The sequence below is a fragment of the Megascapheus bottae genome, chromosome 9 (assembly GCF_031878675.1).
Source record: "Megascapheus bottae isolate mThoBot1 chromosome 9, mThoBot2.hap1, whole genome shotgun sequence".
NCBI classification, from domain to species: domain Eukaryota; kingdom Metazoa; phylum Chordata; class Mammalia; order Rodentia; family Geomyidae; genus Megascapheus; species Megascapheus bottae.
In genome coordinates, this window is record NC_143517.1 from 35068279 (window position 1) to 35082245 (window position 13967).

Sequence of the window (13967 nt, forward strand, 5' to 3'; positions counted from 1 at the left end):
TTCTACAAGTTTATGAGGCAGTACAATTCGATCTGTTGACTGAGTTCTCTAGTATCATATAGATATCACAATAAAAATTAGTTTTGTTTTTATTTGGGGTGAAAGTTTTGTTTTTATTTGTTGAATTTAATTCAAATAGTATGAGTTTTTAATAAATGTGCATACCTGATTTTTTTCAAAAAGACCAAAGTTTCAGTTTTATTCTAACTGTGATTTTAGTTGTCTTAATCTTCATAATTAAGATGAAAGTTTATATCCCCAAACATTCAAGGATTATAAATGCCACATGCTAAGATTTGATCCATTTTGGTGATACAGATTTTATTAAATAAAACATATTTGACCATATACTATATACACAATTTTGTACCAGATTCTATAAACACTGAAAGACTTTCATTTTAACATGCACTTAAATTTAAGTGAAAATTAATACACTACTGGAATGACAAAACCGAGTGAGGATTTCACATATTCCATAGGATTTTACAATTGTCAATAAGGCTAAAAGCATTTCTTTTGTCTTTATGAAAAGTCAAAAGGAGAAACTCTAGATGTACTTTGCACCTTAAAACAACAGCCGACCCTATGCTTCTAATAAAGCAGGTTCTTTAAGAAGGAATACAAGAGATTATGTTTTTGCAATATCCTTTCTTAAATGGAAACATATTTATGTATTATTTCCCCTAGTTGAAACTTACATGCAAAATAAAAACCAGCAACCCTTCATACTTCATTCACATTATTCCAAAGGTTATATTTTAGGTCTCCTAAATCAGTTGAAAATTTATTCTGCAGAGTATATGAATATATTTGAATATTCTGAAAAGTCATTAAATATATTTTTATTTATTCTTCTGAATTACTCTAAGCAGTAAATTATTACATGGGAACTAGCCAGGTCTAAATTTTGTGTCTGATGCCAGTCTGATACGTATTTCAAACACCACTCACTATTTAAAATATATTATCTGAAATAACAGGACGGTATCACCTTTCTCTTCAAACTGTCAAACCAGACTTTCAATCTGGGATTGCTGTTCAAGAGACTGGCTGCTTCCCAGTTAATGTGAGTTGGTGAAATCTGTTTCACGAAAACAGTATTGTATAAATACATACTATCTCACTTTACCTGCTACTTACAGAACTCAAACTCCAGGTAACCACAAATCAATCCACTGTATGCATAGACTCTAGATGCCAATATACTAGGCAATGAAGCTTGCCTAAAATTATGCTACATTTAGAATAATATTTATTGCTCTAGGAAACAATATTTTTCCCCCCAAAGAACACCCTGTGAGTATGGCAGAATGGTTTAGTTTTTCCTACAATGATGAATTTTCAAACATTTCTAATAGTAAAAAATTTATTTTAAATACCATGACTTCTGCTAATTTGGATAGGTAACTAATAAACAACTTTTATGTATCCTCTCATTTAAATTATCACTGAAAACCAGAAATAACCTTTATTTAATGTGACTCTTTTTAACACCATATGGGATGGAAATAAGTCAATGAAACTTGTTCACGTAAATGTGGTAAGAGTGGAGGAAAAGCAGTATTTCTTGACATGTGGCATGTCACTCGGGAAAGTAAAAGGCCCATCATATCCAAAATGCCAGCTTGGATATTCCCTTGCCTTCTACTTCGCGAACAGACATACCACATGGCATAAAATGCTGCAACCTTTCCTAAAAATGCCACTTGGATTGGTCCACTGTGGTGAGTGTGTACGAAGTCTTGTTCTGTGTCTCCAGTTTGTGAGTTCAAGAGGAAGAAATCTAGCAAATAACACTGGCTAAATTTTGCCCGCAGATGTTTGGCATGAATACTATGTGAGGATATTGGAACCTTTGGCTGTTTCTGTACTAAGGAAATAAATGATGCTGCTTAAAAGATTTCCACAGAACATATCACTACACTATCACACATTCAACTTTTTTGCATAAGTACCAAAGAAGATCTTGCCTTTTAGAAGCTGTGCTCACAAAGCTATCACATGCTACTAGAGTATTTATCAAAGCTTCTGTCTCTCAGAAAGTACAGAAGCACTTCCAATACTGAATTTATTATTTTGTACAAATATACGCATGATATTGAACATTTTCTATGCAGATTTCAAAGAATCTATTTTTCTATGCATCTTTATACCAGGCAGTGGCTAGCAACTCTGTTGATGGTAGATCTTTTCCCATTTTCTGAGCTTTATGTGTTCATGTTTTTGAAAATGTATTAAAATGTTGATTGCCAATACAACATTGCATATACTAGTCATTATATTTCCACAAATGCAAAATACATAAAAATATATAAACAGAAAAGTACATGTGAGAATAATAGGAAGCATATATTTTCTTCTACTGTTTATTTTTCACCCAATTGGTCTAATTAACTCTCAAGAGACAAAATGTAATCACGTGCAACAACTTCACATTGTTCAGATTCAGAAGACATCCAAGAAAATGATTCTAAGGAGGTAAGACTTCTGCTAATTGTGGGGTGTGAAAAAGACTGCCCAATTAAATGACAGATTGCTACATCTCTCCCCAACTAGAGAGGCACACTGATACTGCAGACAGCCAGAACAACATAATTAAAATAGAATTCCAAGCTTACATTAATAGAGTCATGAGTTAATTAAAATCAAGATCAACTGAACTTTCTATTTACATCAGCTTGGATAGCCCAAGAGGAAAGGAACTCTGTTTTAGAGACATGCGTGACTCTTTGAGCCTCCAGGTGCCATTTCTGACAGAGCACATGTGCACTGAACAGTTGGCAAGGAAGGACAAAGATTACTGAAGATGTATGTACAGATAGTCTCTCAAATGACATAAAATATGTCTGGAAAGAACCTGAGGTTTCTGGGTAAACTAAACATCATCATGTTTATTCCTTCTTAGTCTCAGAAAGTGATTTGAGTACTGTTTCTGTGAAGGATACCTGCAAGAGTCATAGAAGAAAAGTCAATTTAGTAATCTGTAGCTGATGGAGTTATCAATGTAAGATGGATAGGACATCTGAAAAATTTAGGGTGTCTATTATTGATTTTACCTAAATGTGCCATGTACAGAATGTTCGTCCAGGCAGAAATATTTCTGAGTCTCCAGCAGCATCTGATGGGGATAGGTGGGTTCATTTCGGAATGTCTTACATGACTATTTAAAAAAGATATTTCTGCAAACTAAAAATTTCAGAAGAAAATAGTCCATACAGTCTAGAGTCATTTCTTCAGAAAGTACTGGTTCAAACAGGTGCTTTTTATAAAATTATTTTCCTTTAATGTATAGATGCTCAGCTTAATCATTTCCATTCACTTCCAGGTCAACATCTGTAGAAAGTCTGAGATAAAAGAAAGCGTAGAAAGCCAGTAGGAGGGCAAGGATTGCTGCAAGTACAAGGCCAACTTCCTGGAGAGGGAAAAAAAAGTCGACTTGAAATTGATGAGAAAACACTTGATTTTTATCTGCCTCACCAGATAAAATAACCATATTTCTCCCCAATGTACAATGAGTAATTTGAAACCAACAGTCATATCCATCTTATTTTACTCTTTTTTGGCCCAATAAGTAACTTATTTTGCACAGGATAAAACTCATTATAATAACAAGTACATAGTCAATTGTACTATGACCTTAAATTTTGCCTGGTACTAAAATTCAAATTTGATTTAACATTGGATATCAAAATGTTAGATAAGCAATGCAGATTGTACTTACAAATGTATGTGCTCTCTACTTGAGTATGTCTCTAAATTTATTTGCTGCTTCAATAATACATTTGTAATTAGTGATGGTATTTACATATAGATTTTCTTGAAATACTATGATTCCATTTCTACTGGTAGCAAGCGAGTACAATCATTCGTTTCATAGATTATGTCTTGGAATAGATACTCATTCAAAATTATTTTAAAGCTTGAGTTTTGTATTTTATGTACTGGGGAACAAAACTGTGAACTAGGATCATGAAGCATCACATAGTACCATTTATCACACAAGTATTATGTTAACTGCCTTAGACAATGACCAAACATTCACTGTATACATAGTATAAAAATCATATGACCTTCAAAAAATGTGTGAGGACCACAAATATTCTTGATACTAGGGTATCATTTAGCTAACTAGAAATGAAGAATGGAGAGCGCCAGTCCAGCATCCTAAAGGACTTGATATTCTCCTCTGATGCTCACTGTGCAGCACACCCCTTACCTGGCACTGTTTTCCGGGGGGCTTTGTAAATCACTTACATGTAAAATAAATTTCATAACAGTGTAGAATAAAAATTTAACATATGCTACCTAATAAACTTTAAAAATATTAAACTTGATTAATAATCAATATGCAATTTTACCTGACCACCACCACAACAAATAAATATTGTCATCAGATGGTTGGCTTCATAATTAAATGTACCCAGATATTAAAACTATGAAAATAAATATTAAATATGTGCAGTTGAAAAGCTCAGTTTCAACAATTTTGAAGGGCTTGATATTTAAAGTGTAATATATCAATATAATGTCAAGTGAAAGTGAATTTTTCTTCGTTACAGTTGGAACACTTTGGCATCTCAAAAGGGCATGGCACTACCAGACAGGTTTCATTTATTTTCTTAGATCCACAGCTGTGCTCCCAGACCCATCTGGTTACACAGCTACTAATTTTAAGAGGATGTAATAAACAAGTGACACACAACTGTAAACTCCATCTGTTCCACAGAGTGGACAACAAAACTGATCAACTCCATGCCATTCACCCGGCTTACTATAAAAATAAAGTTTTTATTCTAAATTTGAAGGCATGTTTCACATCAACTTAATTCACTGCTTTACTTGTTTGTATTGTTCTTTAGACAATCATACACACTTTCATGATGTCCAAAGGCATTAAATAGAATTTTAAGGGTAGAAAATGGAGAGTATTTACAAAATTTTAGTTATTTCTGATTTAACTAAATGATATGTGGTTAATATATGGCACAAGGATGAGATTCACTGGGAAGGTATAACATCATGTAATTTTCTTCAAAGTGTTTCCATTTATTGAGGAAATGAACATTACAAAAGTGGAACGTATGAAGGTTTCAAGCAATGGTACAACTTAAAGAAACAAACAAAAACACAAGCAAAATCATTTTCTCTATCCCAAAGTCGAAATAAAAATACAGCACAAATATAACACTTCAAGTTCTTCATCTGACGAGATTATAGGCAGGATCTGGTTGGCATTTTGTTTAAGTAGTAAAACTAATATTTTTATATCTTTGGTCTCTTGTTAAAGTTATACCTTTAAGGGTACAGTATGAAAAATAAATTATTTAGCAAATGTATACTCATTTCCTTCTAAATGCTGGAACACAGGTATTTGCATTCTAAAAAATTTTTAATGATGCTATGATTCCTCAAATGCAATCTTGTGACTGAATGCCAACTAAATAGCAAGCAAATTAGGTGTGGAAATATTTTAGGTGGTACTCAGTGTATTATTTTGTCACAAATTATAATATTTTTGTAAGACACAAAAAATAAAAGTAGCTTCTCATTTATAATTCAATTCTAGATTTTAACACTATTCATACCTTATGCCCAAATAATTAGCTGTTCCCTCAAACTATTTTCCATTTCTAAACACAGACTTACAGAAAAGCACTAGAAGACTTTAGGGTGAAAGGCTTTAATGCATTACTCTTCACATTTCTAGCCTATGGTTTCTCTTCTCAGTTAGCATTAATGTTGATTGTATATGGTAATTAATTCTGGAATGATCTCTTGTTTTCCAGGACAATCACAACTAACTCATCTTTCTCCCATCGGTGCTACAATATTGTAACACATTAATTCCTAGCAAATAATAGCTCAAGTAACATTTCATGGTCTTTATAGAAATTATGCTAACTAGGCAAAGATTTTCAACATGAATATCCATCATTATCACAAAAAATGTGACGATATTCTACAATGTATAATAAAGCTGCACAAAACAGAAGAAGGGCCATTGACAAACATGAAAGAACTGTTGAATGCTAACAAATATCTTCTTGATCTTGTAACAAATGATAACAATGTGTTAAGTTCAAAGTTTAATGTTTTTATTGCACTATCTATCTATACTGACATAACCTGCCTGAGGTAACTGGCATAACCTACATTCTAGAAACGTGGCAGCTTAGACATAACTAAGTCACAGCTGCAGTGAGGAGCGGAAGAGAGGCTTCCAGGCACACTCACAATGTTGCCACTTTGTTCTTTCCTGCACCTGACCTCATTTTCCATGGTTTTAGACTGCTTGAAGAGCAGTACTGTGACTCATTCAAAAGAATATGTGATAAAATGTTAAAAGGAAAAAAAAACACCACCATCTTATGGTCATTCTGTATCAACTTAGATAAGAGTCAAACATGTTTGATATTCATTACTCCTTAGTTGCTTCGGTGACATTATCAGTATGGATAAAATCACTCACTAGGGAAATTAAACAGCATTAAATGGCAATTGCTGAAAGAAACTTCGTTATTTAAAATACTATGCCAAAATGACAAGGCAATCAAAGTTTGACAGGGCAAACTAATTAGTATGCCAGATTTAAAATGTAAAACACCTTCATGGTTCTGACTCTAAAAAGTTTCCTATCACCTTAATGTGCTCTTCACATAAATCTTCAGGCTAAGCAAATATTACTTAAAGTCTTGTTGAGATAGCTTTGGGAGAAAAGAAAGAGCCATGAGAGAGAATGACACATGAGGTGAGTTTGATCAAGGTTCACTGTATGCATATACAGACATGACATGAGGAGAACCCTAATACAACTAACTCACGCTAATGAAAAATGTGAAAAAGTCTTTATTTTCCTCAGGCTTATTACAAATGTACAAAAAGGAAGCAATGGTCTGATAACAAGTTAGGAACGTATCTGATACATACTTGACAAAATTTCTCATAAAAATTTCATTTAAAAAGCATTAACTAATTATATCTTAAGGGAATAGAAGTAGGAAAAAAGGGGTCTATGTATAAAAGTGGAATGTGAATCAAGAGCTCCATTGTTTTGGTAATCCTTTTATTACATATTTTGTGCAGGTCCTGGGCTTCCAACCCAAGACCTGGGCACTGACCCTGAGCTTTTTCTGATCAAGGCTAATTTTGTACCTCTTAAATGACAGATCCACTTTTGGCTTCCTTTGATAGTTAATTGGAGATAACAGTCCCAGGGACTTTTCTAACTGCCTCGTCTGGATTTGAATTATAATTCTCAGATCTCTGCCTCCTAAGTACCTAGGATTACAGACATGAGCTACCCAAGCTCTGGCTCTATTTTTCAAACCTTAATATGCAACTGCACATGTAACTATGCCAAAAGAGAATTCAAAACTAATATTTCTCTAAAAACCAAACCACAAATACCACAGATGAAATTAAGTTATATATTGCTTTAGAGGGCAAGAATCAAAATACTCAATATAAGAGGTCATTCTCTAGCAACTAAATATACAACAAAAAGTAAACATTCATTTTATAAAATTTAAGCCACTGAAATATGTTTTAAGGATGAATTAAATTGCATAAGAACAGAAAAAAAATAAAAATTAATCTGGCCTGAAACAAAAAAATTATTTTTTCCATTAAAAATTGACACAGAACACTAGCTGAAGAGATTGTGTTATGAAAACATACCACATCACACAGAAATGCTTGATCAAAATGGGCAATCAGCAGCTAAAAGAAGGCAGTGTTTTGTGATCATAATAGCAAATTCTGGAAGAAAACCAAATATATCATCTGGCAGTTCAACAGCTGTTACAGCTTGGTAATAATACCTTGGCATTTGCTATAAGCTATAACTTAGAAAAATTGATTTTTCATCTGCCAAATAAACCCAAACTCTCCCATTAACAGTTTAAAATTTAAATATATGTTTTCATCATTTTTATTTTATATATCTGATAACAGGACTGTCAAACTTATTTTTCTACTTAGGTTAATTCAATTTTAAATACTTGGCAAAACAAATGACCTGAATAATAATGTAAATGTAACTTTACTAAACTTTACTGTGTTAGCACATTGAATTACTATCCACTAAGGGCATTCTCGGTTGCATTTATCCTTTAAGCAGATCAACACTGGTTTTCTAAATAGACAAGTTTGGGAGTGTCATAAGAATTTCATCACAGAGAATACTACTGATAATGACGCAAGGAGTAAAGTTACATGCGTTAATAATTATATATAACCAAATAAATTTAAACAACTATGAAGATAATAATAATCATTGATTAAGACCTTTTTTTCCAAAGGCCAAATACATCATTGAAATGCTTGAGTATACTTATTAGCTAAAAAAGAATAATGCAAAAGTTAAAAAACAATTGATTTTCTTAGGTAACACTGCATTATTTTTAGACCTTGAAAATTCTAAGAGCTAGAAGGAAGTTTCCCAGGAACAAATTCTTAAAAAAAAAAAGCCCTAACAACTTTTAATTCTGGCATTCTACTTAGATTCTGATGTGTTATAACACATTTTGAACATTCATGCATGCAACCCAGTTTAATATAATGAAACAGCATACACATTATCATGTTACAGTTATTAAAAATTGAAATATACCTTTATGCCTATTGCTGTTTTCTTTGCTTCTGCTTTTAATTTGGTTGCTCGTAAAATAGGTTTGGTTTTTTTATAATCCTGTTTACCTAGAAAGAAACGGTTTTGAACAATGAGTTATGTGTAAATCTAAATCAAGTGGAACAGTCATCTATGAAATGTCAAAGAATGTTTAAACAGAATAAAACAGGGTCAGAAAGTTGCAAAGTAATTCCCAGTTGTGATTACCATAAACTGTCATCCAAAAGTCAACTCCTCACTTATTTTTTCATCAAGAAGACTTGACAAACATCTTTGATTTGATGTGCAATGATTGTCAAAACAAGATAATAACTTTATTAAGAAATTTAAATCTTTTGGAAGCATATAGAAATATATGCAGAAATAAATTAATACATGTACAATCTTATTAGTTAGTAATACTAATTTTACCATAATGATTAAATAGTAACTTGTCAATAATTGCAAATTTGTTACTGTAAATATAGTACATATTCAAATTTGAGAAATACCCCTATTTATATCTGAGATAGTTTTCATTAGAAAAATAGCAATTAAACTTTCTTTTATTTATACATAACAGAGGACCTAAAAATTACTAAATAAAAGATGACCAGATAATTTCTCAAGATTTGAGTTTATTTTGACTTATTTCTGCTTCCCTTCCTTCCCTCTCAAGATCAGTTATTTCTCCAAACTCAACTTACCTGCACATTTGCCTCCTCTACATAAAACTCTTCATAAATTTACTTCTCACATCTTTCTCACACTGAAATAAGTAGCAAAGCAGTTGCTGCATTAAAAATTCAGTGTGAAATTATTTATTTATTTATTTATTTATTGCCATTCCTGGGGTTTTCTTAAACTCAGGGCTTGAGCACTGTCCTTGGGTTTTTCCTCAAGGCTAGCACTCTGCCACTTGAGTCACAGTATACTTCCAACTTTTCTATGTTTGTGATACCAAGGAATCAAACCCTGGTCTTCGTGCATGCTAAGCAAGCACTCTACCACTAGGCCAAACTCCCAATCCACAATGCGAAATTAAATTTAGTTTTTTTTTAGTGAATTGTGGGACTTGAACTCAGGGCCTAAGAGTTGTCCCTGAGCTGTTTTTCTCAAGGCTACTGTCCTACCACTTTGAGCCACAGCCTGACTTCCAGTTTCCTGGTGCTAATTGGAGATAAGAGTCTCATGACTTTACCTGCCTGGGCTGGATTTGAAGCAAGACCCTCAGATCTCAGCCTCCTAAGTAACTAGGATTATAGGTATGACCCACTAGTGGCCAGCTAAACTTAGCTCTTAATGTATCTGCTAAAGACCCAAAAGTACCTTTAAAATTCCACATAAATTTTCAGAATTAGAATTGTCAGAAAATGCGTCAAATGGACTGATTAATAGAGGAATGATACAGTTGTGCTTAAATGTATAAAACTGGCTGAAAAGTTATTAATTTTTACAGGAAGAAATATCAGCTCAGATATGTTGTTATATAGCAGTCTATCTAAAATCTAAGGGAAGCTCAATAAATATTATTTTATGGAGCTTAATAACCCAGAAATGAACTAATTTTATGAATGCATATCAAATTGCCTGAATTTAAATTATGGAATGAGTAATATTTATAAAAATATGACTCAGATTCATTTTAAACTAGAAACATTTAAAATTTCTGACAGTAGTCTTGACAAGTATTCATTCTAATTTCCTATCGCCACAGTCAAAATTATTCATGTCATTATTCCTGCTGATTTATAAACAGGTCAGAATAGTGGATGTTGACAATACATAAAATGCTTTTATTCAGGGTTACAAAACAATTTTCAAATGAAAATCTGAAAAGATGTTTGAGACTTATAGATAGGAACTGAAAAAAGAAAGTCCTTTTTTCCCCTGAATGTTGTATTACAATATCTGAGTACAATGGATAAAAAATAAACAAATAATATTAAATGAAGAAAGCCAGATCCAAAGAAACATAGGCTCCATGGTTCCCCTAATTTATAATAATTAGTACACATCTAGGACTCTCCTCATAGAGGATCACAATAGCTCAAAACCTAGGAATATATGGCCATATAGAATAAGGCTAAGAGAAATGAACTCCAGGATATGGAAGCAAGAAGTTTATCTTTGTGATTGTTGTCTTTACTGTACTATGTGAAGCTATTTCTTTTCTCTCCCCTTTAAGGTTTATCTCATGTTGTTAGGGTATCTGACTTTGTTACCTAGTATATTATATATACATGTATTTGTTTATTTGAAATAGAAAATGGAAGGGGAAAAGCAAGATGATTGGGAGGGGTGGGGGAAACTGGGAGAAAAGAAGGGGTATTAATGTTTTTTTTAAAGAAGTAATGTATCCATTACCTGATGAAACTGTAACCCTTCTATACATTCCCCCAAGAATGAAATATAATAATAAAAATGAAAATAAAAAATACTTTATACAATTATTCAACATTTTGCCACAAAGCAAACAGAAATACACTTTTCAGTGTATTTTCATGTTAAATTGAAAGCTTATCACTCTATTTCAAGTATCATAAAATCATTAGTTGCTTAAATGATACATTGTACTTCAGTTCAGCTCCTTTATCCTCTTAAGGAATAATATTTTAGATTTATATCAAAAAGAAAAATTGAAATTATAATATTTGACATTTAATGATTGACTACGTGGTACTTTCCCCAACCCATGCATCTGTAATGATTAATTTAATATTCTTTTTGCTGACTATGATTTCCAACAATACATATTACAAAATGTGCTTTTACTCTACTAAGTGAAAACATTTACAGGGGCATCTATTAAATTCATTACAATTGAAACTAGACCTTTCACCATGTCCAAAGAAGTTTCCAACATTTGAATATTTACTGTTTCAAGACAGATAGTTATGCTAACATGATTGTAAAACTTTCTAGCATGGAAAGACTCTGTGTAACAAAGCCTTTATTCTTCATGTCCATATTCCTGTTCAACTGATTTATGTTTTCTTCCTCCTGAAGATTTCTGTAATATTCTTTAAAATTTTCTCGTTGAGAGGAATTTACTTTGTTCTTCCTCTGTACAGTTTTATGAAATTAAATGCATTCGTTAATTTATGGACTATACTATAGGTAAGATAAGGAAAAATGTCGCTATCTTTCAAACAACCACATAGTCACCACTTCCCGCATTATCAACTCTAGAACCATGAATTAAGTATCCATTTATAAGTTTTGACTTTTCAACAATGAGACACTGATGTGGTAATATTTTCTTACTTTTAACATAAAATCTTTTCAATTTATTCAGCAGTGCATTCTTCTTTAGTGCTAAGTAGTATTGAATTGTAAGAATGAACCAGAGTTTATCTACTTATTCATTTGCCTACATGTATTTTGGCTGCTTTCTGTTTGGAAAGTATAAGTAGAATACAAATGTGCCCATTTTCGTGTGAACATAAGTTTCCTTTTACTAGGAATGGGACTAATGAGTAAAATGAATAAATTTATGTTTAACTCTTTAACAAACTGGTTGTCTACACATTATTTCCAGTGTATATTTTTACCTTTTCTCATTCTCATTGGCAATATTAATACTACTGCCACTTGATATTGCTTTAGCTACATTATTTAAATGACTTGGAACACTTACTGAACATTATAATATCTCATAGTCCATTTTATGTTTGAAAGTCATTCCTAGTGTTAGTAATTCTAAGTTCCTCATCTCTATCTGTTTAATTAGAGGTTTTACAACAGTTTTGGTCTCTTTTATACTAAGCTCCTGGTTGTTGATGTATTTTTCTCTGGTAATATTTCCTTCTTTGTTGACCTTGACTTAAAGTTTGATCTTCATATTTTAGCAGTTCTTCACAGACAACTGCATTATTGATTTTAACTTTTTACTCTTTATAATATTGTCATTACCATGTATGAAATTCCAGGTTATGTGACTGTGTTCTCACTGCATCTTGTAACTTTTATGACATATTATGAATTATTCTCATTTGATAGAGTAGTTACCTTATTTTTTATCTCAGTTATTTACAACATTACTAGTTAATGTTTATTTTAATTTTGGTTTGTGCAATTTCTAATTTCAATCCAAAATGTTAGAGAATAAACACTATATGCCTTCAATTCTTCTAAATTTATTGAGGCTTGCTTTAGAGATAAATGTATAGTGTATCCTAAGGACATTCTTACTATGTCTTCCAGGAGAATTGAACTTATTATTATAAAAATGTTTTGCATCTCAACTAGCTTATACTTTATTCAAAATATTTTCATATAGTCATACTGCTCCTTGTGAATACTGTTTTGTTAGTATATCTTTTTAATCTGCAAAGTATTTGGGGACTTGAATTTAGAGTGTACTGCTGAAGGAAAAGATACCGTAGGGTATATTCCACCATTTCAATGACTAGGCCATTTTCACTTTACATAATTAATAATGAAAGATTTATGTTTGGTATTTTTTTCTGTATAGCTATGGTAATTTTATTCATCAATTCCTGTCCCACTATCTTAATTAAAACCTAACTGATATCCCCAAACCAGACAGAGATTCATCAAAGAAAGAGAATATAGACCTATTTCTTTGATGAACATCGATGCAAAACTTCTCAACAAAATACTGGCAAACCGTCTACAACAACTCATCAAAAAAATTATACACTATGATCAAACTGGATTCATCACAGGGAGGCAAAGCTGGTTCAACATACACAAATCAATTAATATAATTCAACACATCAACAGGAGCAAGGACAAAAATAACATGACTGTCTCAATAGACGCGGAAAAGGCATTTGACAAGATCCAACACCCCTTTATGTTAAAAGTTCTGGAGAAATTAGGAATCCATGGAACATTCCTCAATGTAATAAAGGCTGTGTATGAGAAACCTACTGCTAGTATTACACTTAATGGTGAAAATCTAAAGCCATTCCCTCTAAAATCAGGAACGAGACAAGGATGCCCACTCTCTCCACTACTCTTTAACATAGTACTAGAATTCCTAGCCAGTGCAATAAGGCAAGAAGCAAGCATAAAGGGGATCCAAGTAGGGAAAGAGGAAATAAAACTATCCCTCTTTGCAGATGACATGATTCTGTATTTAAAGAATCCTATAGACTCTACTCCCAAGCTCCTTGAGCTGATTCAAAGCTTTGGAAGAGTAGCAGGCTATAAAATCAACCCTCAAAAATCAACTGCCTTCCTTTATGCCAACAGTGAGAGGAACGAGGCAATAATCAGGAAAGAAACTCCTTTCACAATAGCCTCAAAGAAAATAAAGTACCTAGGTATTAGCTTAACTAAGAATGTAAAGGACTTTTTGACGAAAACTTTAAAACCCTAAAAAAGG

General features: G+C 32.3%; 1 protein-coding gene across 1 annotated transcript in view; it reads right to left on the reverse strand.

Moving 5' to 3' along the window:
• Positions 1–375: 375 nt before the first annotated feature.
• Positions 376–13967, reverse strand: part of Triqk (triple QxxK/R motif containing) — a 74932-nt gene continuing 61340 nt past the window's right edge. The window contains exons 6-7 of the mRNA XM_090339055.1: positions 8615–8700; positions 376–3415 (exon numbers count right to left, since the gene is read on the reverse strand). Of these exons, the coding sequence (XP_090195181.1) occupies positions 3305–3415; positions 8615–8700 (197 nt within the window). The 3' untranslated portion in view covers positions 376–3304. The remainder of the gene's footprint in view (positions 3416–8614; positions 8701–13967) is intronic.